Below are 26,515 nucleotides of genomic sequence, written 5' to 3' on the forward strand. Positions count from 1 at the left end.
TCTTGTCGCGGATGGAGTGTGGCCGTAGTTTGCCCATATCTGTCCTAGGCCGCAGTTCGACTTTGATAGTCTTGACTTTGTAGTCGTGTCACCGGATTTGCAGCTGCATGTTTTGGACACTCGGGTGAAAAGAGGGGCAGAGCAGTCAACTGATCACCACCTGGTGGTGGGTTTGCTCCGATGGTGGGGAAAGATGCCAGTCCAACCTGCCAGACACAAACGTACTGTGAGGGTAGTCTGGGAACGTCTGGCAGAATCCCCTGACAGGAAGAGCTTCAATTCCCACGTCCAGCAGACCTTTTCCCATGTCCAGGAGGAGGCGGGGGACATTGAGTCTGAGTGGACCATGTTCCGTGCCTCCATTGTTGAAGCAGCCGACCGGAGCTGTGGCCGTAAGGTGGTCGGTGCCTGTCGTGGCGGCGATCCCCGAACCCGCTGGTGGACACCAGCGGTAAGGGATGCCGTCAAGCTGAAGAAGGAGTCCTATTGGGCCGTTTTAGCCTGTGGGACTCCAGAGGCAGCCGACGGGTACCGGATGCCCAAGCGGAACACGGCTTCGGCGGTTGTTGAGGCAAAAACTGGGCGTGGGAGGAGTTTGGCGAGGCCATGGAGAATGACTTCCGGACGCCTTCGAGGAAATTCTGGTCCACCATCCGGCGTCTCAGGCGGGGGAAGCAGTGCACTGTCAACAATGTTTACAGTGGAGATGGGGTGCTGCTGACCTCAACTCGGGACGCCGTGAGTCGGTGGGGAGAATACTTCAAAGACCTCCTCAATTCTACCGACACGACATCCATTGTGGAAGCAGGGCCTGGAGACTCTTTGGTGGACTCTCCAATTTCTGCGGTCGAAGTCACTGAGGTACTCATCAAGGGCAAGGCCCCAGGGGTGGATGAGATCCGCCCAGAGTTTTGAAAGGCTCTGGATGTTTTGGGGCTGTCTTGGCTGACACGCCTCTACAGCATTGCGTGGACATAGGGGATGGTGCCTCTGGATTGGTAGACTGGGGTGGTAGTTCCCCTCTTTAAGAAGGGGGACCGGAGGGTGTGTTCCAATTACAGTGAAATCACACTCCTCAGCCTCCCTGGTAAGGTCTATTCAGGGGTGCTGGAGAGGAGGGTCCGTTGGGACGTCGAGTCTCGGATTCAGGAGGAGCAGTGTAGTTTTGGTCCTGGCAATGGAACAGTGGACCAGCTCTATAACCTTGGCAGGATCCTCGAGGGTTCATGGGAGTTCGCCCAACCAGTTCACGTGTTTTGTGGACTTGCAGAACGCATTCGACCGTGTCCCTCGAGAAGTTCTGTGGAGGGTGCTTTGGGAGTACGGGGTGCCGAACCAACTAATAAGGGCGGTTCGGTCCCTGTATGATCGATGCCAAAGTTTGATCCGCATTTCCAACAGTTAGTCGGATTCGTTCCCAGTGAGGGTTGGACTCCGCCACGGCTGCCCTTTGTCACCGATTCTGTTTATAACTTTTATGGACAGAATTTCTAGGCGGAGCTGAAGTGTTGAGGATGTCCGGTTTGGGGACCTCAGCATTGCATCTCTGCTTTTTGCAGGCGACGTGGTGCTGTTAGCTTCTTCTAGCCATGATCTCCAGCTCTCATGGGAGCGATTCACAGCAGTGTGAAGCGGGCGGGATGAGGATCAGTACATTCAAATCTGAGTCCATGGTCCTCATTCGGAAAAGGGTGGAATGCCCGCTCCGGATCGGGGATGAGATTCTGCCCCAAGTGGAGGAGTTCAAGTATCTTGGGGTCTTGTTCACGAGTGAGGGCAGGATGGAACATGAGATTGACAGGAGGATCAGTGCAGCGTCGGCTGTAATCCGGACCCTGTACCAGTCCGTCATGGTGAAGAGAGAGCTGAGCCAAAAGGCAAAGCTCTCAATTTACCAGTCGATCTATGCTCCCACTCTCACCTATGGTCACGAGCTATGGGTCGTGACCGAAAGAATGAGATACCGGATACAAGCGGCCGAAATGAGTTTCCTCCGCAGGGTGTCCGGGCTCTCCCTTAGAGAGAGAGTGAGAAGCTCGGTCATCCGGGAGAGACTAGGAGTAGAGCCGCTGCTCCCCCATGTTGAGAGGAGCCAGACGAGGTGGCTCGGGCATCTCACCAGGATACCTCCTGGACGCTTCCCTGGGGAGGTGTTCCGGGAATGTACCACTGGGAGGAGACCCCGTGGACGACCCAGGACGCGCTGGAGAGACTATGTCTCTCCGCTGGCCTGGGAACGTCTTGGGATCCCCGGGATGAGCTGGACGAAGTAGCTCGGGAGAGGGAAGTCTGGGAGTCCCTCCGAAAGCTGCTGCCCCCGCGACTCGACGCTGGATCAGCGGAAGACGATGGATGGATGCATGGATAAAATGAAAAAACAAACAGTTGAGATAGAAGGGTGATTAGGGGAGAAAGGGTACTACAAAGAAAGGCACTGCAGAAGACCCTCCAACCAATGTAAATGCAAAGAACAGCGATCTGACGCGGGATGCTGAGGCTAACGCTAATTATCAAGCTAATGATGGAGTGGGCCTCGTTAAAATTTAGGAGGAGATATGGGGAAATTGTGATCACTTCTTTCCGTGACGTAGTCAGGCTGATGTGTCACAAATTATCTTTTCCTGCATTTTCTGAAGTCTTCCTGCATTTGGTTCGCTCCTTCTCCACACAGTCTGTGGTGTGTGACCTTGTGCATTCCCAAAGCCGAGTGGCAGCCCCGCAGAATAGCGCATAAAAAGTTAACTTTTGTTTTATCCAGCGGAAGAGTTCTATTGCATATATGATCTGCAAAGTTGAGTGATGTGAAGAGGAAAGTTAAGCAAAGAAAGCCTGAATTGAGTGGAAGTAAAGAGGGTGAAGACAAAAGTTAAAGAATAACGTAAAAAATATATAAAAAATAAATAAGCTAAGTTAGTTTTAAGTTAAGGTTACATAAGTTGAATAAAAAAAAAAAAATAGAGTAAGTTAATTTGAAGTTCCCATACTGTAAGTTATTTTAAGTTACAGAAAACATGAATCTCTGAGGTACAGTGAAAATGAAAATAAAAGAATAAAATAAAAAACCCTTTTTATTATTTATTTGTAATTTATTTCTTTATTTTTTTATTTCCAGCTTGTTGTGGTTTTCGGGTTTGACAGTGTACACAGGAAGGTTGTGTCACGTCTTCGCTCTCGCCCTGCTGGGCAGCTAACACGCCCTCTGTGCTTAACCTCAGGAGCGCGCCAATACAGAACACGTGTGCTAATGACGCTGATTGGCACCACTTGTCCCGTCGTACCCGCTGATTTGGGCGTGGAAATAGATGCCATTCGCTGGTCCATCCTCGCCGTTTCGGTTTGACACACGTACACTTGCCACCTGATTCACATTTGCCTGATTCGCTGGTTAGCGTTACACCTGGTTGGTTGTCTTGGCTTGACACCTGATTCCTGTAACGAGATGCCACCACAACGCATGACGCGAGCTCGCCGTCAGTCGCCTCGTGTACCTGCTCTGCTGCGTTCCAGCCTCCCTTTACCCCTTTTCACATTCCTAAAATAAACACTCCGTATTCCACCTGGTTGTCCTGCCTCGTGCATGACAGGCTGGCTTCCACGCTTTCCACGCTTGTCCGCAGTGACGCATATTGCTCAGAGGCACGCGCCGCGCTATCAGTATGTATTTAAACGCCATTCACCCGTCACTTATAAACCTGCAAAGTAGCGCATTTGCTAGTCATTATTGCAAAACGCGCACAATACACTAAGTTGTGGACGACACTGGCATTCCCTGAACTGCTGTGGGACCTTTTCCTCATGCCACATGGACCGGAATAGTAGAGTCAGCTTCTGTATCATAGCCTGCCTCCTGCCTTTTACATTTCAGCAGGGATAGCGTCGGATCCAGTTGCTTTGCCAAAGGAGAGTTGCTTGACAGTTTTCCTGACTTCTTCAGCGGGTAGGTTGTCCAGGTCAAGGTTGGGTTCTACTTGGGGCAGGCGCTCTATGGCTTTGTCGTTGACTGAGGCTGGGCTCTTGAGGACGCTGTTGAAATTTTCAGCCCATCTCTCCAGTATCTGCTTCAGCACGTCATAAAAACGCTTGGAATTGTGGCTGTCAGCATAGCCCTGGATTTCATCTGCGTTGTTGCTGAACCAGTTGTTCTGCATCTTGTGTAGCTTCTGGATTTTCATTTTTGCATTGGTGAAGGCATCCTTCTTGGGTCGCGAGGATAGGTCGTTCTGATGCATTTGAAGGAGTTGTTGTTTCTCTGAGAGCAGCACCTGTATCCCTTCCTCGTTTTCATCAAACCAGTTTTGTTACTCCAGGCAGCAGGTCCAATGTGTTCAGAGGCAGTTGAGTATACGACGTCTCTGAAGATTTTCCTCTATGCTGGCCCCATCATTGTGCATTGTATCAGTTAGTTTATTCTCAAGGTCCTTGGAGAAGTCATCTGCAATTTTGCAGCTCTTCAACTTGGAGATGTTCAGTTTTATCATAGGCTTTTGGCATTGGGGTCTTCTAATGGGCAGGATGCGGAGTTTGAGCCTGGACACGAGTGTGATCAGTCTAGCAGTCAGCACCACACATAGCCTTGGTCACTCTGACATCCTGCCTATCACTCTTCCTGGTGATGATTTAATTGATGAGATGCCAATGCTTAGAGTTAGGGTGCATCCATGACATCTTGTTACGGGTGGGTAGGCGGACCATGTTGTTGGTGATGACAAGGTCATGCGCAGCGCACAACTTGAGCAGCAGTGAACCAATGCTGTTGCATTTTCCGATGCCATGCTTCCCAATGATTCCTTCCCAGGTCTTTTCCACGAAGAAAAACCTGGCTCTCGCTGGCGAGGAGTGTCGGATAATACCGCCCGCCAAGTAGTCCTTGATGTAGGCATCCATTGCTTGCCTCTCGGGGACCGACAGAGAGTACAGGCGACACCTTGGGGGGGGTCGGGCCTGGCAGGAGATAAATTGCACAATCGTAAGGCCGATGAGGTGGCAGAGAGGTGGCCTAGGCTTTACTGAACACCTCTCTGAGGTCCTGGTAGCAAGAGGGAACACCAGAGAGGTCGGGAGGCGAACAGGTAGAGCGAGAGTCCATTGCTACGATGGCTCCTTTCAGGCAGCTTAAATGGCACTTTGAGCTCCACTCCCGCACAACCCCAGTCTCCCAGTCGATGTGGAGATTATGTTGCCTCAGCCAGGGATGAGCGAGGACGACGGGTTAGGCCAGGACAGCTACAGTTTTTTTTGTGTATAATGCGCAAAATTTAACTAATTTATTGTCCTAAAATTTGGGGTGTGCATTATACATGGGTAGAATTTCTTATTAATTTTTTTTTTTTAATTTTTTTAATTAATTAATTTATTTTTTTAAGAAAATCATGGTACAACAAAACCAACAACAGGACTGACCGACAAAGACGTGAGAAAAAAAGACAGGGTGACATTACCAAAGACAGGAACAGAAACCAAACAGACATCATGACAGTAACACATGCAATGATCCGACGGTGAGCGAGGGGCAGACAGGACTTAAATACAAAACACGTTACATTGATTGAGGTGACACAAGAAGGGAGGGGCGACGCGAACAGAAACTATGGCAACCTAGACACATAGCAAAACTGGCGACGAGACATGACAAATCTCCGTCGAAATAAAGCTTGAAATCACCTTTCTTCTTGTTTATTGTCAATCGCGCATTGCATTCAGCCATCCTGCCCAACACACTTAGTCAGTAAAATTCATAATTGACGACACATCGTTTGACGCGATGGTGCAATCCTTGATGGTGTGTTATTGTCAAATATTGTTTGGTTTTTAATCTCCATCGCAAACCGGATATCATACGGAGGCCGCCATTACAGATGCGCAGAACGGATGCGCAAGACACGTCAGCTATATCAAGAGTGAGAAATCAGTTTTCTTCCCATTAGTTTCAATTCACAATTTAATTAGCAGTTTCAATCAGCAAATAACAAAATGCGTATTACAGGTAATATTTTATTTCACAACACTTTGCCTTGTTCCTTTCTTCTCTGCTGTTCACTTCAAACACGCTCCATACGAACGCAATGCTCTCGTATCAGACGCTTGCTCGATCACTTGCTCGTTTGCTGTCACAATGTACCCTACACAAATCCGAAACATTTGTTACTGTTCCGAGTCACGACGAGGGGCAAGTTTTGGTTTCCAAGGGTGTTTTTATTCCTCTTCAACGTCTCTCCCATACAGAGCCGCCTTTTTCACATGTCCGCACGTCACTTTCCTCTCTTTTCATCTGATCGCGGTGGTGCCTTTACGGGCAGTCGGAGAAATCAACGGCAACAAGAAAACAAACATCCAGCCTAGTTAAGACCATACCAAAGACTATAAAAATGGGACCCATTGCCTCCCTGCAAGTGTGACGATCATTGGGAAATAAAATAAAAATTGGTTGCGTATTTTACATGGGTACAGGCTTTTTTCCAGTATCAACATGCCATTTTTAGGGTGCGTATTATACATGGGGGCACATTATACACGGAAAAAAATGTAATAGGTAAACCTGGATGGTTTCTTGATGATTACCGGAAAAGAACATCATCACTGGAAAGGTGATGTGGCTGACTATGATGCATCCGTCGAGTGCGCCGCAGGAATGGGTTCAGGCAGGGACAGTTCGCCGATCCGCAGCTTCCGAGCGAGGTTGATGTCCATAATGTTGGCCTCTGCTCAGGAGTCCACCAATGCGGACAGATTGTGTGCTTCGTCACTGATCAGCAGACGAGTTGGCAATAATGTCTTGCGGGAACGGAGGCCGTGGTCGAACTCACGTGGATCTATCTCCCTGACCTCGCCTGAGCTCCTTCCGTTTCTTGGTGCCCCTCGTCTCCACAATAGAGGCAGAAGCTGGCGTGCAGTTGCTGCTGGTGCTACTCAGGGAAGGGAGGGAAGCCTTACAAAGCTCCAACGGCTCTGCTCGGTCCAGCCAATCTGCTCGGGGAGGACCCTGAACGGTGCGGTCACCCAGCCTCCGGGTTCTGTCCTGAACCCACGTTGAGTGACGTGGACCCCGCTCCTTTCACAGGTGATTAGACCACCTGTCAGGATGGGTTTGGAGTCTGTTAAGATAAAGTTAACTAGCGCTAGGCTAGACTCCCAGCATGCACATAGCTCCTTGTGTAGACTAGAGCGTGATAGTTTGAATAGTGCTACAGTACACATAAACACACTTTGTACTGGGATAGTAGACAAATCCAATCACTCCACCCCGACCGGTTTTGCTGATGAAACGGTGCCGGTTTCAGATAATTCTACACGTGTAACAAATATTTACCATCAGATTCCCACGGTCGTATCATCCCACCACGCTAACAAACATTTGAGAGGTGATGTCAGGCCTAGAGAACACTCTTACTCGCATCTCGTATAAATATCCTTCGATAGATACGCACCCGGATCGACCAATTACACTTAAACTTGGTTTTATGAATATTAGATCGCTTCATACGAAAGCCATTCTCGTTAATGATCTCATCACAGAACATAATCTAAACGTTTTTGGTCTCTGCGAGACCTGGTTAAAACCTAATGAACTGATGCCGCTTAATGAGGCCTCGCCTCCAAATTTTGTGAGCTCGCATGTGGCGCGTCCTCGAAAAAAGGGTGGGAGTGTCGCCCTCATCTCGAATTCCAAGCTTAGTTTTAGGCCTCGTTCGATCAACGTATTTAAAACATTTGCGCTTCTTACTGTCCGATCCACCGCTTTATCGTCATTTTATCTTGTTGGTATTTACCGTCCACCCGGGGCTTACTCTGGCTTCCTGGATGAATTTTCAGAATTTGTGACTGATCTAGTAACCAATGCGGATAATATAATTATCATAATTTATAATTTCAACTCCATGACTGCAACTGCGCTATCTGAGATACTGTCGCCGGCAACCGCTATATCTCCCACATACGCCGGCTCTATTGATAATCTTACAAATGAATTCAATGCGACATTGTTAAATGCCATTGACTCTGTGGCGCCGTTACGTCTGAAAACTCGCCGTAGAGTGCCTACTCCGTGGTTCACAGATGAAACGCGTACGCTTAAGCAATTATGTAGAAAGCATCAGCGCAGATGGCGTCTAACCAAACTTGAGGTTTTCCATCAGGCATGGCAGGATAGCCTCCTGAAATATAAAGATGCGCTTATTTTAGCAAAAAACTCGGTATTTTTCGCAAGTTATTAATCTCAATAAAAACTAGAATTTTGCAATTTCTGGAGAAATTGCGTGTGAAGGCCAAATGTATGAATAACTTTTTCGGGGAATGCTGCCGAACGATGTTGAAACGTGTTGAATTACTTGAGAAATGTCGAATATTTGGAGAATTTGTGGTGAATTTCAAAATTGAAAGTTTGGAATATTTGGTAAGTGGGAAGTTGTGGAATAGGTAGGCAAAAAATGAACAGTTGAAAGTTGGAATGGGTTGAATCGGTTGAAAAATGTAGAAATTAGAGTAGAAAAACGAAATTTTGGAGAATTTGGTTGAATTTCGAATTTGGAATTTTTGGTAAGTGGGAAGTTGTGGAATAGGTAGGCAAAAGATGTACAGTTGAAAATTGGAACGGGTTGAATCAGTTAAAAAATGTAGAAGTTAGAGCAAATGTTGAATCCCCATAGAGAATGAATGGGAAAATAAAAAAAAAGCAATTGCGCCAAAATCTTTCTAAATTTGGAACAAAACAAAATAAAACAGCCTCGGGTCATTTCCGGTCTAATTTGGGTCCATTCCGGTTTATTTGGGTCACTTCCGGTTTTATATAGGTCACTTCCGGTTTAGCTATGGTCACTTCCGGTTTATTTGGAGTCATTTCTGGCTAAAAAAGGTCACTTCCGGTTTATTTGGGGTCACTTCCGGTTTACCTGAGGTCACTTCCGGTCTATTAGGGGTCACTTCCGGTTTGATTTGGGTCACTTCCGGTTCATTTGGGTCACTCCCGGTTTAATTTGGGTCACTTCCGGTTCGTCGGAGAACACTTCCGGTTTATTAGCGGTCATTTCCGGTCTAAAAAGGTCACTTCTGGTACATTTGGGGTCACTTCCGGTTTGATTTGGGGTCACTTCCGGTTTACCTGAGGTCACTTCCGGTCTATTTGGGGTCACTTTCGGTTTGATTTGGGGCACTTCCGGTTCATTCTGGGTTCATTGGTGGCACTTCAGGGTCATCCAAGATGGCCGCCACACTGGACTTGGGGGTCAAGGGTTGAATTGTGTAAGCATAGTGGAAGTGGGGGTGAATGGGAGTGAATGTGGGAAGCATAAGGTGAATTAAGTGAATAAATTTGGAATGGGTTGAATCGGTTGAAAAATGTAGAAATGAGAAGGGAAAAAGGAATTGGGTGTGAATTTCAAAATAAAAGATGTGAAGTTTTTGGTAAGTGGGAAGTTGTGGAATAGGTAGAAAAATGATGAACAGTTGAAAGTTGGAATGGGTTGAATCGGTTGAAAAATGTAGAAATGAGAAGGGAAAAAGGAATTGGGTGTGAATTTCAAAATAAAAGATGTGAAGTTTTTGGTAAGTGGGAAGTTGTGGAATAGGTAGAAAAATGATGAACAGTTGAAAGTTGGAATGGGTTGAATCGGTTGAAAAATGTAGAAATGAGAAGGGAAAAAGGAATTGGGTGTGAATTTCAAAATAAAAGATGTGAAGTTTTTGGGACGTGGGAAGTTGTGGAATAGGTAGAAAAATGATGAACAGTTGAAAGTTGGAATGGGTTGAATCGGTTGAAAAATGTAGAAATGAGAAGGAGAAAAGGAAATATTGGAGAATTGGGTGTGAATTTCAAAATAAAAGATGTGAAGTTTTTGGTAAGTGGGAAGTTGTGGAATAGGTAGAAAAATGATGAACAGTTGAAAGTTGGAATGGGTTGAATCGGTTGAAAAATGTAGAAATGAGAAGGGAAAAGGAATTGGGTGTGAATTTCAAAATAAAAGATGTGAAGCTTTTGGTAAGTGGGAAGTTGTGGAATCGGTAGAAAAATGATGAACAGTTGAAAGTTGGAATGGGTTGAATCGGTTGAAAAATGTAGAAATTAGAGTAGAAAAACGAAATTTTAGAGAATTTTGGTTGAATTTCAAAATAAAAGATGTGAAGTTTTTGGTAAGTGGGACGTTGTGGAATAGGTAGGCAAAAGATGAACAGTTGAAAGTTGGAACGAGTTGAATCGGTTGAAAAATGTAGAAGTTAGAGGTGAAAAACGAAATTTTGTGAAAATTTGTCGGAATTTTTAACGTGAAAACGTGAAATTTTCGAATTTGGGAATTTTGGGAATGTCGAGAATCCTTCCGAATGTGATTAGAATGTGCTGAATGATGTGAATTTCAAATATAACGACGTAAATGTGAAATGTCGAATGTGCCATTAAGAATGAATGGGGAAAGCTTAGTCGGAATTTGGGGAATTTTGCGGAATCGGAAAATTTTCGGAACGAGAAAAATACAAGCGCTCGTCGCGTGAATATTTGGAATACGTGAAAAGTGGAATGGAGTGAATCGGATGAATTATGTGGAAGATGAAACGTGTCAAAAAAGTGTGGAGAATAAAATAGAATAACTAGAATTTGCAATTCCTGAAGGAATTGCGTGTGAAGGTGAAGAAGTTGAATAAATATTTAAGGAATGTTGAAGAATGATGTTGAAACGAGTTGAATCGGTTGAAAAATGTAGAAATGAGAAGGGAAAAAGGAATTGGGTGTGAATTTCAAAATAAAAGATGTGAAGTTTTTGGGAAGTTGTGGAATAGGTATAAAAATGATGAACAGTTGAAAGTTGGAATGGGTTGAATCGGTTGAAAAATGTAGAAATTAGAGTAGAAAAATTAAATTTTAGAGAATTTTGGTTGAATTTCAAAATAAAAGATGTGAAGTTTTTGGTAAGTGGGAAGTTGTGGAATAGGTAGGCAAAAGATGAATAGTTGAAAGTTTGAACGAGTTGAATCGGTGGAGAAATGTAGAAGTTAGAAGTGAAAAACGAAATTTTATGAAATTTTGCAAAATTTTATGCAAATTCTAAAAGTGAAAACGTGAAAATTTTGAATTTGGCAAGTTTGGGAATGTCCCCAATGTGATTTGAATGTGTTGAATGTTGTGAATTTCAAACTGGAACAACGTAAATGTGAAATGTTGAATCTGCCATTAAGAATGAATGGGGCAAAAATCGCCATAAATTTATGAATTATGCGAAAACGGAAAATTTTTGGAACGAGAAAAATGTGAGCAGTCGTGCCATGAATATTTGGAATAAGTGAAAAGTGGAACGGAGTGAATCGGTTGAAGTATGTGGAACTAGTTAAGCGTCAAAAAAGTGAGCGGAATAAGTAGAATAACTAGAATTTTGCAATTTCTGGAGAAATTGCGTGTGAAGGCGAAATGTATGAATAACTTTTTCGGGGAATGCTGCCGAACGATGTTGAAACGTGTTGAATTACTTGAGAAATGTAGAATATTTGGAGAATTTGTGGTGAATTTCAAAATTGGAAGTTTGGAATATTTGGTAAGTGGGAAGTTGTGGAATAGGTAGGCAAAATATGAACAGTTGAAAGTTGAAATGGGTTGAATCTGTTGAAAAATGCAGAAATTAGAGTAGAAAAACGAAATTTTGGAGAATTTGGTTGAATTTCGAATTTGGAATTTTTGGTAAGTGGGAAGTTGTGGAATAGGTAGGCAAAAGATGTACAGTTGAAAGTTGGAACGGGTTGAATCAGTTAAAAAATGTAGAAGTTAGAGCAAATGTTGAATCACCATAGAGAGAATGAATGGGAAAATAAAAAAAAGCAATTGCGCCAAAATCTTTCTAAATTTGGAACAAAACAAAAAAAACGGCCTCAGGAGGTTCACTTTTGGGGTAAAAATGTTGAAACGGGTTAAATCGGACAAAAAACGAAGACGTTAGCGCAAATGTAGCTATTTGGGGCACTTAGTGTTGAAATAAGGTCACTTCCGGCTTGATTCGGGTCATTTCCGGTCTAATTTGGGTCACTTCCGGTTTATTTGGGTCACTTCCGGTTTAAAACAGGTCACTTCCGGTTTAGCTGAGGTCACTTCCGGTTTATTTGGGGTCACTTCCGGTCCAAAAGGGTCACTTCCGGTTCATTTGGGGTCACTTCCGGTTTGATTTGGGGTCACTTCCGGTTTACCAGAGGTCACTTCCGGTCTATTTGGGGTCACTTCCGGTTTATTTGGGTCACTTCCGGTTTAATTTGGGTCACTTCCGGTTCGTCTGAGGTCACTTCCGGTTTATAAGGGGTCATTTCCGGTCTAAAAAGGTCACTTCCGGTACATTTGGGGTCACTTCCGGTTTGATTTGGGGTCACTTCCGGTTTACCTGAGGTCACTTCCGGTCTATTTGGGGTCACTTTCGGTTTGATTTGGGCCACTTCCGGTTCATTCTGGGTTCATTGGTGGCACTTCAGGGTCATCCAAGATGGCCGCCACACTGGAATTGGGGGTCAAGGGTTGAATTGTGTAAGCATAGTGGAAGTGGGGGTGAATGGGAGTGAATGTGGGAAGAATAAGGTGAATTAAGTGAATAAATTTGGAATGGGTTGAATCTGTTGAAAAATGTAGAAATGAGAAGGGAAAAAGGAATTGGGTGTGAATTTCAAAATAAAAGATGTGAAGTTTTTGGTAAGTGGGAAGTTGTGGAATAGGTAGAAAAATGATGAACAGTTGAAAGTTGGAATGGGTTGAATCGGTTGAAAAATGTAGAAATGAGAAGGAGAAACGGAAATATTGGAGAATTGGGTGTGAATTTCAAAATAAAAGATGTGAAGTTTTTGGTAAGTGGGAAGTTGTGGAATAGGTAGAAAAATGATGAACAGTTGAAAGTTGGAATGGGTTGAATCGGTTGAAAAATGTAGAAATGAGAAGGGAAAAGGAATTGGGTGTGAATTTCAAAATAAAAGATGTGAAGCTTTTGGTAAGTGGGAAGTTGTGGAATCAGTAGAAAAATAATGAACAGTTGAAAGTTGGAATGGGTTGAATCGGTTGAAAAATGTAGAAATTAGAGTAGAAAAACGAAATTTTAGAGAATTTTGGTTGAATTTCAAAATAAAAGATGTGAAGTTTTTGGTAAGTGGGACGTTGTGGAATAGGTAGGCAAAAGATGAACAGTTGAAAGTTGGAACGAGTTGAATCGGTTGAAAAATGTAGAAGTTAGAGGTGAAAAACGAAATTTTGTGAAAATTTGTCGGAATTTTTAACGTGAAAACGTGAAATTTTCGAATTTGGGAATTTTGGGAATGTCGAGAATCCTTCCGAATGTGATTAGAATGTGCTGAATGATGTGAATTTCAAATTGGAACGACGTAAATGTGAAATGTCGAATGTGCCATTAAGAATGAATGGGGAAAAATTTGTCGGAATTTTGGGAATTTTGCGGAATCGGAAAATTTTCGGAACGAGCAAAATACAAGCGCTCGTCGCGTGAATATTTGGAATACGTGAAAAGTGGAATGGAGTGAATCGGATGAATTATGTGGAAGATGAAACGTGTCAAAAAAGTGTGGAGAAACGTAGAGAATAATAATAATAACTAGAATTTTGCAATTTCTGGAGAAATTGCGTGTGAAGGCGAAATGTATGAATAACTTTTTCGGGGAATGCTGCCGAACGATGTTGAAACGTGTTGAATTACTTGAGAAATGTAGAATATTTGGAGAATTTGTGGTGAATTTCAAAATTGAAAGTTTGGAATATTTGGTAAGTGGGAAGTTGTGGAATAGGTAGGCAAAAGATGAACAGTTGAAAGTTGGAATGGGTTGAATCGGTTGAAAAATGTAGAAATTAGAGTAGAAAAACGAAATTTTGGAGAAATTGGTTGAATTTCGAATTTTTGGTAAGTGGGAAGTTGTGGAATAGGTAGGCAAAAGATGTACAGTTGAAAGTTGGAACGGGTTGAATCAGTTAAAAAATGTAGAAGTTAGAGCAAATGTTGAATCCCCATAGAGAATGAATGGGAAAATAAAAAAAAGCAATTGCGCCAAAATCTTTCTAAATTTGGAACAAAACAAAAAAAAACAGCCTCAGGAGGTTCACTTTTGGGGTAAAAATGTTGAAACGGGTTAAATCGGACAAAAAACGAAGACATTAGAGCAAATGTAGCTATTTGGGGCACTTAGTGTTGAAATAAGGTCCTTTCCGGCTTGATTCGGGTCATTTCCGGTCTAATTTGGGCCACTTCCGGTTTATTTGGGACACTTCCGGTTTAATACAGGTCACTTCCGGTTTAGCTGAGGTCACTTCCGGTTTATTTGGGGTCACTTCCGGTCTAAAAAGGTCACTTCCGGTTCATTTGGGGTCACTTCCGGTTTGATTTGGGGTCACTTCCGGTTTACCAGAGGTCACTTCCGGTCTATTTGGGGTCACTTCCGGTTTATTTGGGTCACTTCCGGTTTAATTTGGGTCACTTCCGGTTCGTCTGAGGTCACTTCCGGTTTATTAGGGGTCATTTCCGGTCTAAAAAGGTCACTTCCGGTACATTTGGGGTCACTTCCGGTTTGATTTGGGGTCACTTCCGGTTTACCTGAGGTCACTTCCGGTCTATTTGGGGTCACTTTCGGTTTGATTTGGGCCACTTCCGGTTCATTCTGGGTTCATTGGTGGCACTTCAGGGTCATCCAAGATGGCCGCCACACTGGAATTGGGGGTCAAGGGTTGAATTGTGTAAGCATAGTGGAAGTGGGGGTGAATGGGAGTGAATGTGGGAAGAATAAGGTGAATTAAGTGAATAAATTTGGAATGGGTTGAATCGGTTGAAAAATGTAGAAATGAGAAGGGAAAAAGGAATTGGGTGTGAATTTCAAAATAAAAGATGTGAAGTTTTTGGTAAGTGGGAAGTTGTGGAATAGGTAGAAAAATGATGAACAGTTGAAAGTTGGAATGGGTTGAATCGGTTGAAAAATGTAGAAATGAGAAGGGAAAAAGGAATTGGGTGTGAATTTCAAAATAAAAGATGTGAAGTTTTTGGTAAGTGGGAAGTTGTGGAATAGGTAGAAAAATGATGAACAGTTGAAAGTTGGAATGGGTTGAATCGGTTGAAAAATGTAGAAATGAGAAGGAGAAACGGAAATATTGGAGAATTGGGTGTGAATTTCAAAATAAAAGATGTGAAGTTTTTGGTAAGTGGGAAGTTGTGGAATAGGTAGAAAAATGATGAACAGTTGAAAGTTGGAATGGGTTGAATCGGTTGAAAAATGTAGAAATGAGAAGGGAAAAGGAATTGGGTGTGAATTTCAAAATAAAAGATGTGAAGCTTTTGGTAAGTGGGAAGTTGTGGAATCAGTAGAAAAATAATGAACAGTTGAAAGTTGGAATGGGTTGAATCGGTTGAAAAATGTAGAAATTAGAGTAGAAAAACGAAATTTTAGAGAATTTTGGTTGAATTTCAAAATAAAAGATGTGAAGTTTTTGGTAAGTGGGACGTTGTGGAATAGGTAGGCAAAAGATGAACAGTTGAAAGTTGGAACGAGTTGAATCGGTTGAAAAATGTAGAAGTTAGAGGTGAAAAACGAAATTTTGTGAAAATTTGTCGGAATTTTTAACGTGAAAACGTGAAATTTTCGAATTTGGGAATTTTGGGAATGTCGAGAATCCTTCCGAATGTGATTAGAATGTGCTGAATGATGTGAATTTCAAATTGGAACGACGTAAATGTGAAATGTCGAATGTGCCATTAAGAATGAATGGGGAAAAATTTGTCGGAATTTTGGGAATTTTGCGGAATCGGAAAATTTTCGGAACGAGCAAAATACAAGCGCTCGTCGCGTGAATATTTGGAATACGTGAAAAGTGGAATGGAGTGAATCGGATGAATTATGTGGAAGATGAAACGTGTCAAAAAAGTGTGGAGAAACGTAGAGAATAATAATAATAATAACTAGAATTTTGCAATTTCTGGAGAAATTGCGTGTGAAGGCGAAATGTATGAATAACTTTTTCGGGGAATGCTGCCGAACGATGTTGAAACGTGTTGAATTACTTGAGAAATGTAGAATATTTGGAGAATTTGTGGTGAATTTCAAAATTGAAAGTTTGGAATATTTGGTAAGTGGGAAGTTGTGGAATAGGTAGGCAAAAGATGAACAGTTGAAAGTTGGAATGGGTTGAATCGGTAGAAAAATTTAGAAGTTAGAGTAGAAAAACGAAATTTTGGAGAATTTGGTTGAATTTTAAATTTGGAATTGTTGGTAAGTGGGAAGTTGTGGAATAGGTAGGCAAAAGATGAACAGTTGAAAGTTGGAACGGGTTGAATCAGTTAAAAAATGTAGAAGTTAGAGCAAATGTTGAATCCCCATAGAGAATGAATGGGAAAATAAAAAAAAGCAATTGCGCCAAAATCTTTCTAGATTTGGAACAAAACCAAAAAAAACGGCCTCAGGAGGTTCACTTTTGGGGTAAAAATGTTGAAACGGGTTATATCGGACAAAAAACGAAGACGTAAGCGCAAATGTAGCTATTTGGGGCACTTAGTGTTGAAATAAGGTCACTTCCGGCTTGATTCGGGTCATTTCCGGTCTAATTTGGGTCACTTCCGGTTTATTTGGGTCACTTCCGGTTTAAAACAGGTCACTTCCGGTTTAGCTGAGGTCACTTCCGGTTTATTTGGGGTCATTTCCGGTCTAAAAAGGTCACTTCCGGTTCATTTTGGGTCACTTCCGGTTTGATTTGGGGTCACTTCCGGTTTACCAGAGGTCACTTCCGGTCTATTTGGGGTCACTTCCGGTTTATTTGGGTCACTTCCGGTTTAATTTGGGTCACTTCCGGTTCGTCTGAGGTCACTTCCGGTTTATAAGGGGTCATTTCCGGTCTAAAAAGGTCACTTCCGGTACATTTGGGGTCACTTCCGGTTTGATTTGGGGTCACTTCCGGTTTACCTGAGGTCACTTCCGGTCTATTTGGGGTCACTTCCGGTTTAATTTGGGTCACTTCCGGTTCGTCTGAGGTCACTTCCGGTTTATTAGGGGTCATTTCCGGTCTAAAAAGGTCACTTCCGGTACATTTGGGGTCACTTCCGGTTTGATTTGGGGTCACTTCCGGTTTACCTGAGGTCACTTCCGGTCTATTTGGGGTCACTTTCGGTTTGATTTGGGCCACTTCCGGTTCATTCTGGGTTCATTGGTGGCACTTCAGGGTCATCCAAGATGGCCGCCACACTGGAATTGGGGGTCAAGGGTTGAATTGTGTAAGCATAGTGGAAGTGGGGGTGAATGGGAGTGAATGTGGGAAGAATAAGGTGAATTAAGTGAATAAATTTGGAATGGGTTGAATCTGTTGAAAAATGTAGAAATGAGAAGGGAAAAAGGAATTGGGTGTGAATTTCAAAATAAAAGATGTGAAGTTTTTGGTAAGTGGGAAGTTGTGGAATAGGTAGAAAAATGATGAACAGTTGAAAGTTGGAATGGGTTGAATCGGTTGAAAAATGTAGAAATGAGAAGGAGAAACGGAAATATTGGAGAATTGGGTGTGAATTTCAAAATAAAAGATGTGAAGTTTTTGGTAAGTGGGAAGTTGTGGAATAGGTAGAAAAATGATGAACAGTTGAAAGTTGGAATGGGTTGAATCGGTTGAAAAATGTAGAAATGAGAAGGGAAAAGGAATTGGGTGTGAATTTCAAAATAAAAGATGTGAAGCTTTTGGTAAGTGGGAAGTTGTGGAATCAGTAGAAAAATAATGAACAGTTGAAAGTTGGAATGGGTTGAATCGGTTGAAAAATGTAGAAATTAGAGTAGAAAAACGAAATTTTAGAGAATTTTGGTTGAATTTCAAAATAAAAGATGTGAAGTTTTTGGTAAGTGGGACGTTGTGGAATAGGTAGGCAAAAGATGAACAGTTGAAAGTTGGAACGAGTTGAATCGGTTGAAAAATGTAGAAGTTAGAGGTGAAAAACGAAATTTTGTGAAAATTTGTCGGAATTTTTAACGTGAAAACGTGAAATTTTCGAATTTGGGAATTTTGGGAATGTCGAGAATCCTTCCGAATGTGATTAGAATGTGCTGAATGATGTGAATTTCAAATTGGAACGACGTAAATGTGAAATGTCGAATGTGCCATTAAGAATGAATGGGGAAAAATTTGTCGGAATTTTGGGAATTTTGCGGAATCGGAAAATTTTCGGAACGAGCAAAATACAAGCGCTCGTCGCGTGAATATTTGGAATACGTGAAAAGTGGAATGGAGTGAATCGGATGAATTATGTGGAAGATGAAACGTGTCAAAAAAGTGTGGAGAAACGTAGAGAATAATAATAATAATAATAATAGAGAATGGTGTAGAATAACATATGTGTGAAGGCCTTCGCCTTCACACAACTAGAATTTTGCAATTTCTGGAGAAATTGCGTGTGAAGGCGAAATGTATGAATAACTTCTTCGGGGAATGCTGCCGAACGATGTTGAAACGTGTTGAATTACTTGAGAAATGTAGAATATTTGGAGAATTTGTGGCGAATTTCAAAATAAAAGATGTGAAGTTTTTGGTAAGTGGGAAGTTGTGGAATAGGTCGAAAAATGATGAACAGTTGAAAGTTGGAATGGGTTGAATCGGTTGAAAAATGTAGAAATGAGAAGGGAAAAAGGAATTGGGTGTGAATTTCAAAATAAAAGATGTGAAGGTTTTGGGAAGTTGTGGAATAGGTCGAAAAATGATGAACAGTTGAAAGTTGGAATGGGTTGAATCGGTTGAAAAATGTAGAAATGAGAAGGGAAAAGGGAATTGGGTGTGAATTTCAAAATAAAAGATGTGAAGTTTTTGGTAAGTGGGAAGTTGTGGAATAGGTAGAAAAATGATGAACAGTTGAAAGTTGGAATGGGTTGAATCGGTTGAAAAATGTAGAAATGAGAAGGGAAAAGTGAATTGGGTGTGAATTTCAAAATAAAAGATGTGAAGTTTTTGGTAAGTGGGAAGTTGTGGAATAGGTAGAAAAATGATGAACAGTTGAAAGTTGGAATGGGTTGAATCGGTTGAAAAATGTAGAAATGAGAAGGGAAAAGGAAATTGAGTGTGAATTTCAAAATAAAAGATGTGAAGTTTTTGGTAAGTGGGAAGTTGTGGAATAGGTAGAAAAATGATGAACAGTTGAAAGTTGGAATGGGTTGAATCGGTTGAAAAATGTAGAAATTAGAGTACAAAAACGGAATTTGAGAGAATTTTGGTTGAATTTCAAAATAAAAGATGTGAAGTTTTTGGTAAGTGGGAAGTTGTGGAATAGGTAGAAAAATGATGAACAGTTGAAAGTTGGAATGGGTTGAATCGGTTGAAAAATGTAGAAATGAGAAGGGAAAAGGAAATTGGGTGTGAATTTCAAAATAAAAGATGTGAAGTTTTTGGTAAGTGGGAAGTTGTGGAATAGGTAGAAAAATGATGAACAGTTGAAAGTTGGAATGGGTTGAATCGGTTGAAAAATGTAGAAATGAGAAGGGAAAAGGGAATTGGGTGTGAATTTCAAAATAAAAGATGTGAAGTTTTTGGTAAATGGGAAGTTGTGGAATAGGTCGAAAAATGATGAACAGTTGAAAGTTGGAATGGGTTGAATCGGTTGAAAAATGTAGAAATGAGAAGGGAAAGGGAATTGGGTGTGAATTTCAAAATAAAAGATGTGAAGCTTTTGGTAAGTGGGAAGTTGTGGAATCGGTAGAAAAATAATGAACAGTTGAAAGTTGGAATGGGTTGAATCGGTTGAAAAATGTAGAAATTAGAGTAGAAAAACGAAATTTTAGAGAATTTTGGTTGAATTTCAAAATAAAAGATGTGAAGTTTTTGGTAAGTGGGACGTTGTGGAATAGGTAGGCAAAGGATGAACAGTTGAAAGTTTGAACGAGTTGAATCGGTTGAAAAATGTAGAAGTTAGAGGTGAAAAACGAAATTTTGTGAAAATTTGTCGGAATTTTTAACGTGAAAACTTGAAATTTTCGAATTTGGGAATTTTGGGAATGTCGAGAATCCTTCCGAATGTGATTAGAATGTGTTGAATGATGTGAATTTGAAATTGGAACGACGTAAATGTGAAATGTAGAATGTGCCATTAAGAATGAATGGGGAAAAATTTGTCGGAATTTTGGGAATTTTGCGGAATCGGTAAATTTTCGGAATGAGAAAAATGGAAGCGCTCGTCGCGTGAATATTTGGAATACGTGAAAAGTGGAATGGAGTGAATCGGATGAATTATGTGGAAGATGAAACGTGTCGAAAAAGTGTGGAGAATAAAATAGAAGAATAATAATAATAACTAGAATTTTGCAATTTCTGGAGAAATTGCGTGTGAAGGCGAAATGTATGAATAACTTTTTCGGGGAATGCTGCCGAACGATGTTGAAACGTGTTGAATTACTTGAGAAATGTAGAATATTTGGAGAATTTGTGGTGAATTTCAAAATTGAAAGTTTGGAATATTTGGTAAGTGGGAAGTTGTGGAATAGGTAGGCAAAAGATGAACAGCTGAAAGTTGGAATGGGTTGAAAAATGTAGAAATTAGAGTAAAAAACGAAATTTGGGAGAATTTGGTTGAATTTCAAATTTCGAATTTTTGGTAAGTGGGAAATTGTGGAATAGGTAGGCAAAAGATGTACAGTTGAAAGTTGGAACGGGTTGAATCAGTTAAAAAATGTAGAAGTTAGAGCAAATGTTGAATCCCCATAGAGAATGAATGGGAAAATAAGAAAAAGCAATTGCGCCAAAATCTTTCTAAATTTGGAACAAAACAAAAAAAACGGCCTCAGGAGGTTCACTTTTGGGGTAAAAATGTTGAAACGGGTTAAATCGGACAATAAATGAAGACGTTAGCGCAAATGTAGCTATTTGGGGCACTTAGTGTTGAAATAAGGTCACTTCCGGCTTGATTCGGGTCATTTCCGGTCTAATTTGGGTCACTTCCGGTTTATTTGGGTCACTTCCGGTTTAAAACAGGCCACTTCCGGTTTAGCTGAGGTCACTTCCGGTTTATTTGGGGTCACTTCCGGTCTAAAAAGGTCACTTCCGGTTCATTTGTGGTCACTTCCGGTTTGATTTGGGGTCACTTCCGGTTTACCAGAGGTCACTTCCGGTCTATTTGGGGTCACTTCCGGTCTATTTGGGGTCACTTCCGGTTTATTTGGGTCACTTCCGGTTTAATTTGGGTCACTTCCGGTTCGTCTGAGGTCACTTCCGGTTTATTAGGGGTCATTTCCGGTCTAAAAAGGTCACTTCCGGTACATTTGGGGTCACTTCCGGTTTGATTTGGGGTCACTTCCGGTTTACCTGAGGTCACTTCCGGTCTATTTGGGGTCACTTTCGGTTTGATTTTGGGCACTTCCGGTTCATTCTGGGTTCATTGGTGGCACTTCAGGGTCATCCAAGATGGCCGCCACACTGGAATTGGGGGTCAAGGGTTGAATTGTGTAAGCATAGTGGAAGTGGGGGTGAATGGGAGTGAATGTGGGAAGAATAAGGTGAATTAAGTGAATAAATTTGGAATGGGTTGAATCGGTTGAAAAATGTAGAAATGAGAAGGGAAAAAGGAATTGGGTGTGAATTTCAAAATAAAAGATGTGAAGTTTTTGGTAAGTGGGAAGTTGTGGAATAGGTAGAAAAATGATGAACAGTTGAAAGTTGGAATGGGTTGAATCGGTTGAAAAATGTAGAAATGAGAAGGGAAAAAGGAATTGGGTGGGAATTTCAAAATAAAAGATGTGAAGTTTTTGGGACGTGGGAAGTTGTGGAATAGGTAGAAAAATGATGAACAGTTGAAAGTTGGAATGGGTTGAATCGGTTGAAAAATGTAGAAATGAGAAGAATCGGTTGAAAAATGTAGAAATGAGAAGGGAAAAAGGAATTGGGTGTGAATTTCAAAATAAAAGATGTGAAGTTTTTGGTAAGTGGGAAGTTGTGGAATAGGTAGAAAAATGATGAACAGTTGAAAGTTGGAATGGGTTGAATCGGTTGAAAAATGTAGAAATGAGAAGGGAAAAAGGAATTGGGTGGGAATTTCAAAATAAAAGATGTTAAGTTTTTGGGACGTGGGAAGTTGTGGAATAGGTAGAAAAATGATGAACAGTTGAAAGTTGGAATGGGTTGAATCGGTTGAAAAATGTAGAAATGAGAAGGAGAAAAGGAAATATTGGAGAATTGGGTGTGAATTTCAAAATAAAAGATGTGAAGTTTTTGGTAAGTGGGAAGTTGTGGAATAGGTAGAAAAATGATGAACAGTTGAAAGTTGGAATGGGTTGAATCGGTTGAAAAATGTAGAAATGAGAAGGGAAAAGGAATTGGGTGTGAATTTCAAAATAAAAGATGTGAAGCTTTTGGTAAGTGGGAAGTTGTGGAATCGGTAGAAAAATGATGAACAGTTGAAAGTTGGAATGGGTTGAATCGGTTGAAAAATGTAGAAATGAGAAGGGAAAAGGAAATTGGGTGTGAATTTCAAAATAAAAGATGTGAAGTTTTTGGTAAGTGGAAAGTTGTGGAATAGGTAGAAAAATGATGAACAGTTGAAAGTTGGAATGGGTTGAATCGGTTGAAAAATGTAGAAATGAGAAGGGAAAAGGAATTGGGTGTGAATTTCAAAATAAAAGATGTGAAGCTTTTGGTAAGTGGGAAGTTGTGGAATCGGTAGAAAAATGATGAACAGTTGAAAGTTGGAATGGGTTGAATCGGTTGAAAAATGTAGAAATTAGAGTAGAAAAATGAAATTTTAGAGAATTTTGGTTGAATTTCAAAATAAAAGATGTGAAGTTTTTGGTAAGTGGGACGTTGTGGAATAGGTAGGCAAAAGATGAACAGTTGAAAGTTGGAACGAGTTGAATCGGTTGAAAAATGTAGAAGTTAGAGGTGAAAAACGAAATTTTGTGAAAATTTGTCGGAATTTTTAACGTGAAAACGAGAAATTTTCGAATTTGGGAATTTTGGGAATGTTGAGAATCCTTCCGAATGTGATTAGAATGTGCTGAATGATGTGAATTTCAAATTGGAACGACGTAAATGTGAAATGTCGAATGTGCCATTAAGAATGAATGGGGAAAAATTTGTCGGAATTTTGGGAATTTTGCGGAATCGGAAAATTTTCGGAACGAGAAAAATATAAGCGCTCATGTCGTGAATATTTGGAATACGTGAAAAGTGGAATGGAGTGAATCGGATGAATTATGTGGAAGATGAAACGTGTCAAAAAAGTGTGGAGAATAAAATAGAAGAATAATAATAATAATAATAATAATAATAGAGAATGGTGTAGAATAACATATGTGTGAAGGCCTTCGCCTTCACACAATAATAATAGAGAATGGTGTAGAATAACATATGTGTGAAGGCCTTCGCCTTCACACAATAACTAGAATTTTGCAATTTCTGGAGAAATTGCGTGTGAAGGCGAAATGTATGAATAACTTCTTCGGGGAATGCTGCCGAACGATGTTGAAACGTGTTGAATTACTTGAGAAATGTAGAATATTTGGAGAATTTGTGGCGAATTTCAAAATAAAAGATGTGAAGTTTTTGGTAAGTGGGAAGTTGTGGAATAGGTCGAAAAATGATGAACAGTTGAAAGTTGGAATGGGTTGAATTGGTTGAAAAATGTAGAAATGAGAAGGGAAAAAGGAATTGGGTGTGAATTTCAAAATAAAAGATGTGAAGGTTTTGGGAAGTTGTGGAATAGGTCGAAAAATGATGAACAGTTGAAAGTTGGAATGGGTTGAATCGGTTGAAAAATGTAGAAATGAGAAGGGAAAAGGGAATTGGGTGTGAATTTCAAAATAAAAGATGTGAAGTTTTTGGTAAGTGGGAAGTTGTGGAATAGGTCGAAAAATGATGAACAGTTGAAAGTTGGAATGGGTTGAATCGGTTGAAAAATGTAGAAATGAGAAGGGAAAAGGGAATTGGGTGTGAATTTCAAAATAAAAGATGTGAAGTTTTTGGTAAGTGGGAAGTTGTGGAATAGGTAGAAAAATGATGAACAGTTGAAAGTTGGAATGGGTTGAATCGGTTGAAAAATGTAGAAATGAGAAGGGAAAAGGGAATTAGGTGTGAATTTCAAAATAAAAGAATTGAAGTTTTTGGTAAGTGGGAAGTTGTGGAATAGGTAGAAAAATGATGAACAGTTGAAAGTTGGAATGGGTTGAATCGGTTGAAAAATGTAGAAATGAGAAGGGAAAAAGGAATTGGGTGTGAATTTCAAAATAAAAGATGTGAAGTTTTTGGGAAGTTGTGGAATAGGTAGAAACATGATGAACAGTTGAAAGTTGGAATGGGTTGAATCGGTTGAAAAATGTAGAAATTAGAGTACAAAAACGGAATTTGAGAGAATCTTGGTTGAATTTCAAAATAAAAGATGTGAAATTTTTGGTAAGTGGGAAGTTGTGGAATAGGTAGAAAAATGATGAACAGTTGAAAGTTGGAATGGGTTGAATCGGTTGAAAAATGTAGAAATGAGAAGGGAAAAGGGAATTGGGTGTGAATTTCAAAATAAAAGATGTGAAGTTTTTGGTAAATGGGAAGTTGTGGAATAGGTCGAAAAATGATGAACAGTTGAAAGTTGGAATGGGTTGAATCGGTTGAAAAATGTAGAAATGAGAAGGGAAAGGGAATTGGGTGTGAATTTCAAAATAAAAGATGTGAAGCTTTTGGTAAGTGGGAAGTTGTGGAATCGGTAGAAAAATAATGAACAGTTGAAAGTTGGAATGGGTTGAATCGGTTGAAAAATGTAGAAATTAGAGTAGAAAAACGAAATTTTAGAGAATTTTGGTTGAATTTCAAAATAAAAGATGTGAAGTTTTTGGTAAGTGGGACGTTGTGGAATAGGTAGGCAAAGGATGAACAGTTGAAAGTTTGAACGAGTTGAATCGGTTGAAAAATGTAGAAGTTAGAGGTGAAAAACGAAATTTTGTGAAAATTTGTCGGAATTTTTAACGTGAAAACGTGAAATTTTCGAATTTGGGAATTTTGGGAATGTCGAGAATCCTTCCGAATGTGATTAGAATGTGTTGAATGATGTGAATTTGAAATTGGAACGACGTAAATGTGAAATGTAGAATGTGCCATTAAGAATGAATGGGGAAAAATTTGTCGGAATTTTGGGAATTTTGCGGAATCGGTAAATTTTCGGAACGAGAAAAATGGAAGCGCTCGTCGCGTGAATATTTGGAATACGTGAAAAGTGGAATGGAGTGAATCGGATGAATTATGTGGAAGATGAAACGTGTCGAAAAAGTGTGGAGAATAAAATAGAAGAATAATAATAATAACTAGAATTTTGCAATTTCTGGAGAAATTGCGTGTGAAGGCGAAATGTATGAATAACTTCTTCGGGGAATGCTGCCGAACGATGTTGAAACGTGTTGAATTACTTGAGAAATGTAGACTATTTGGAGAATTTGTGGCGAATTTCAAAATAAAAGATGTGAAGTTTTTGGTAAGCGGGAAGTTGTGGAATAGGTAGGCAAAAGATGAACAGTTGAAAGTTGGAATGGGTTGAATCGGTTGGAAAATGTAGAAATTAGAGTAGAAAAACGAAATTTTGGAGAATTTGGTTGAATTTCGAATTTCGAATTTTTGGTAAGTGGGAAGTTGTGGAATAGGTAGGCAAAAGATTTACAGTTGAAAGTTGGAACGGGTTGAATCAGTTAAAAAATGTAGAAGTTAGAGCAAATGTTGAATCCCCATAGAGAATAAATGGGAAAATAAAAAAAAGCAATTGCGCCAAAATCGTTCTAAGTTTGGAACAAAACAAAAAAAACGGCCTCAGGAGATTCACTTTTGGGGTAAAAATGTTGAAAGGGGTTAAATCAGACAAAAAACGAAAAAGTTAGCGCAAATGTAGCTATTTGGGCCACTCAGTGTTGAAATAAGGTCACTTCCGGTTTGATTCGGGTCACTTCCGGTCTAGTTTGGGTCACTTCCGGTTTATTTGGGTCACTTCCGGTTTAAAACAGGTCACTTCCGGTTTAGCTGAGGTCACTTCCGGTTTATTTGGGGTCATTTCCGGTCTAAAAAGGTCACTTCCGGTTCATTTGGGGTCACTTCCGGTTTGATTTGGGGTCACTTCCGGTTTACCAGAGGTCACTTCCGGTCTATAAGGGGTCACTTCCGGTTTGATTGGGTCACTTCCGGTTTATTTGGGTCACTTCCGGTTTAATTTGGGTCACTTCCGGTTCGTCTGAGGTCACTTCCGGTTTATTAGGGGTCATTTCCGGTCTAAAAAGGTCACTTCCGGTACATTTGGGGTCACTTCCGGTTTGATTTGGGGTCACTTCCGGTTTACCTGAGGTCACTTCCGGTCTATTTGGGGTCACTTTCGGTTTGATTTGGGGCACTTCCGGTTCATTTTGGGTTCATTGGGGGCACTTGAGGGTCATCCAAGATGGCCGCCACACTGGAATTGGGGGTCAAGGGTTGAATGTGTAAGCGTAGTGGAAGTGGGGGTGAATGGGAGTGAATGTGGGAAGCATAAGGTGAATAAATTTGGAATGGGTTGAATCGGTCGAAAAATGTAGAAATGAGAGTAGAAAAACTGAATTTTTGAGAATTTGGTTG

General features: G+C 40.8%; 1 protein-coding gene across 8 annotated transcripts in view; it reads right to left on the minus strand.

Moving 5' to 3' along the window:
• Positions 1-26,515, minus strand: part of ydjc (YdjC chitooligosaccharide deacetylase homolog) — a 121,326-nt gene that overhangs the window by 51,087 nt on the left and 43,724 nt on the right. Inside the window, exon 2 of one of the 8 annotated variants that reach the window (XM_061279721.1) lies at positions 6,559-7,070. The exons of the other annotated variants lie outside the window; for them this stretch is intronic. Coding sequence (XP_061135705.1) covers positions 6,559-6,608 — 50 coding nt within the window. The 5' untranslated portion in view covers positions 6,609-7,070. The remainder of the gene's footprint in view (positions 1-6,558; positions 7,071-26,515) is intronic. 8 annotated transcript variants of the gene reach the window in all.

Source organism: Syngnathus typhle, linkage group LG5, assembly GCF_033458585.1.
Source record: "Syngnathus typhle isolate RoL2023-S1 ecotype Sweden linkage group LG5, RoL_Styp_1.0, whole genome shotgun sequence".
Lineage (NCBI taxonomy): Eukaryota > Metazoa > Chordata > Actinopteri > Syngnathiformes > Syngnathidae > Syngnathus > Syngnathus typhle.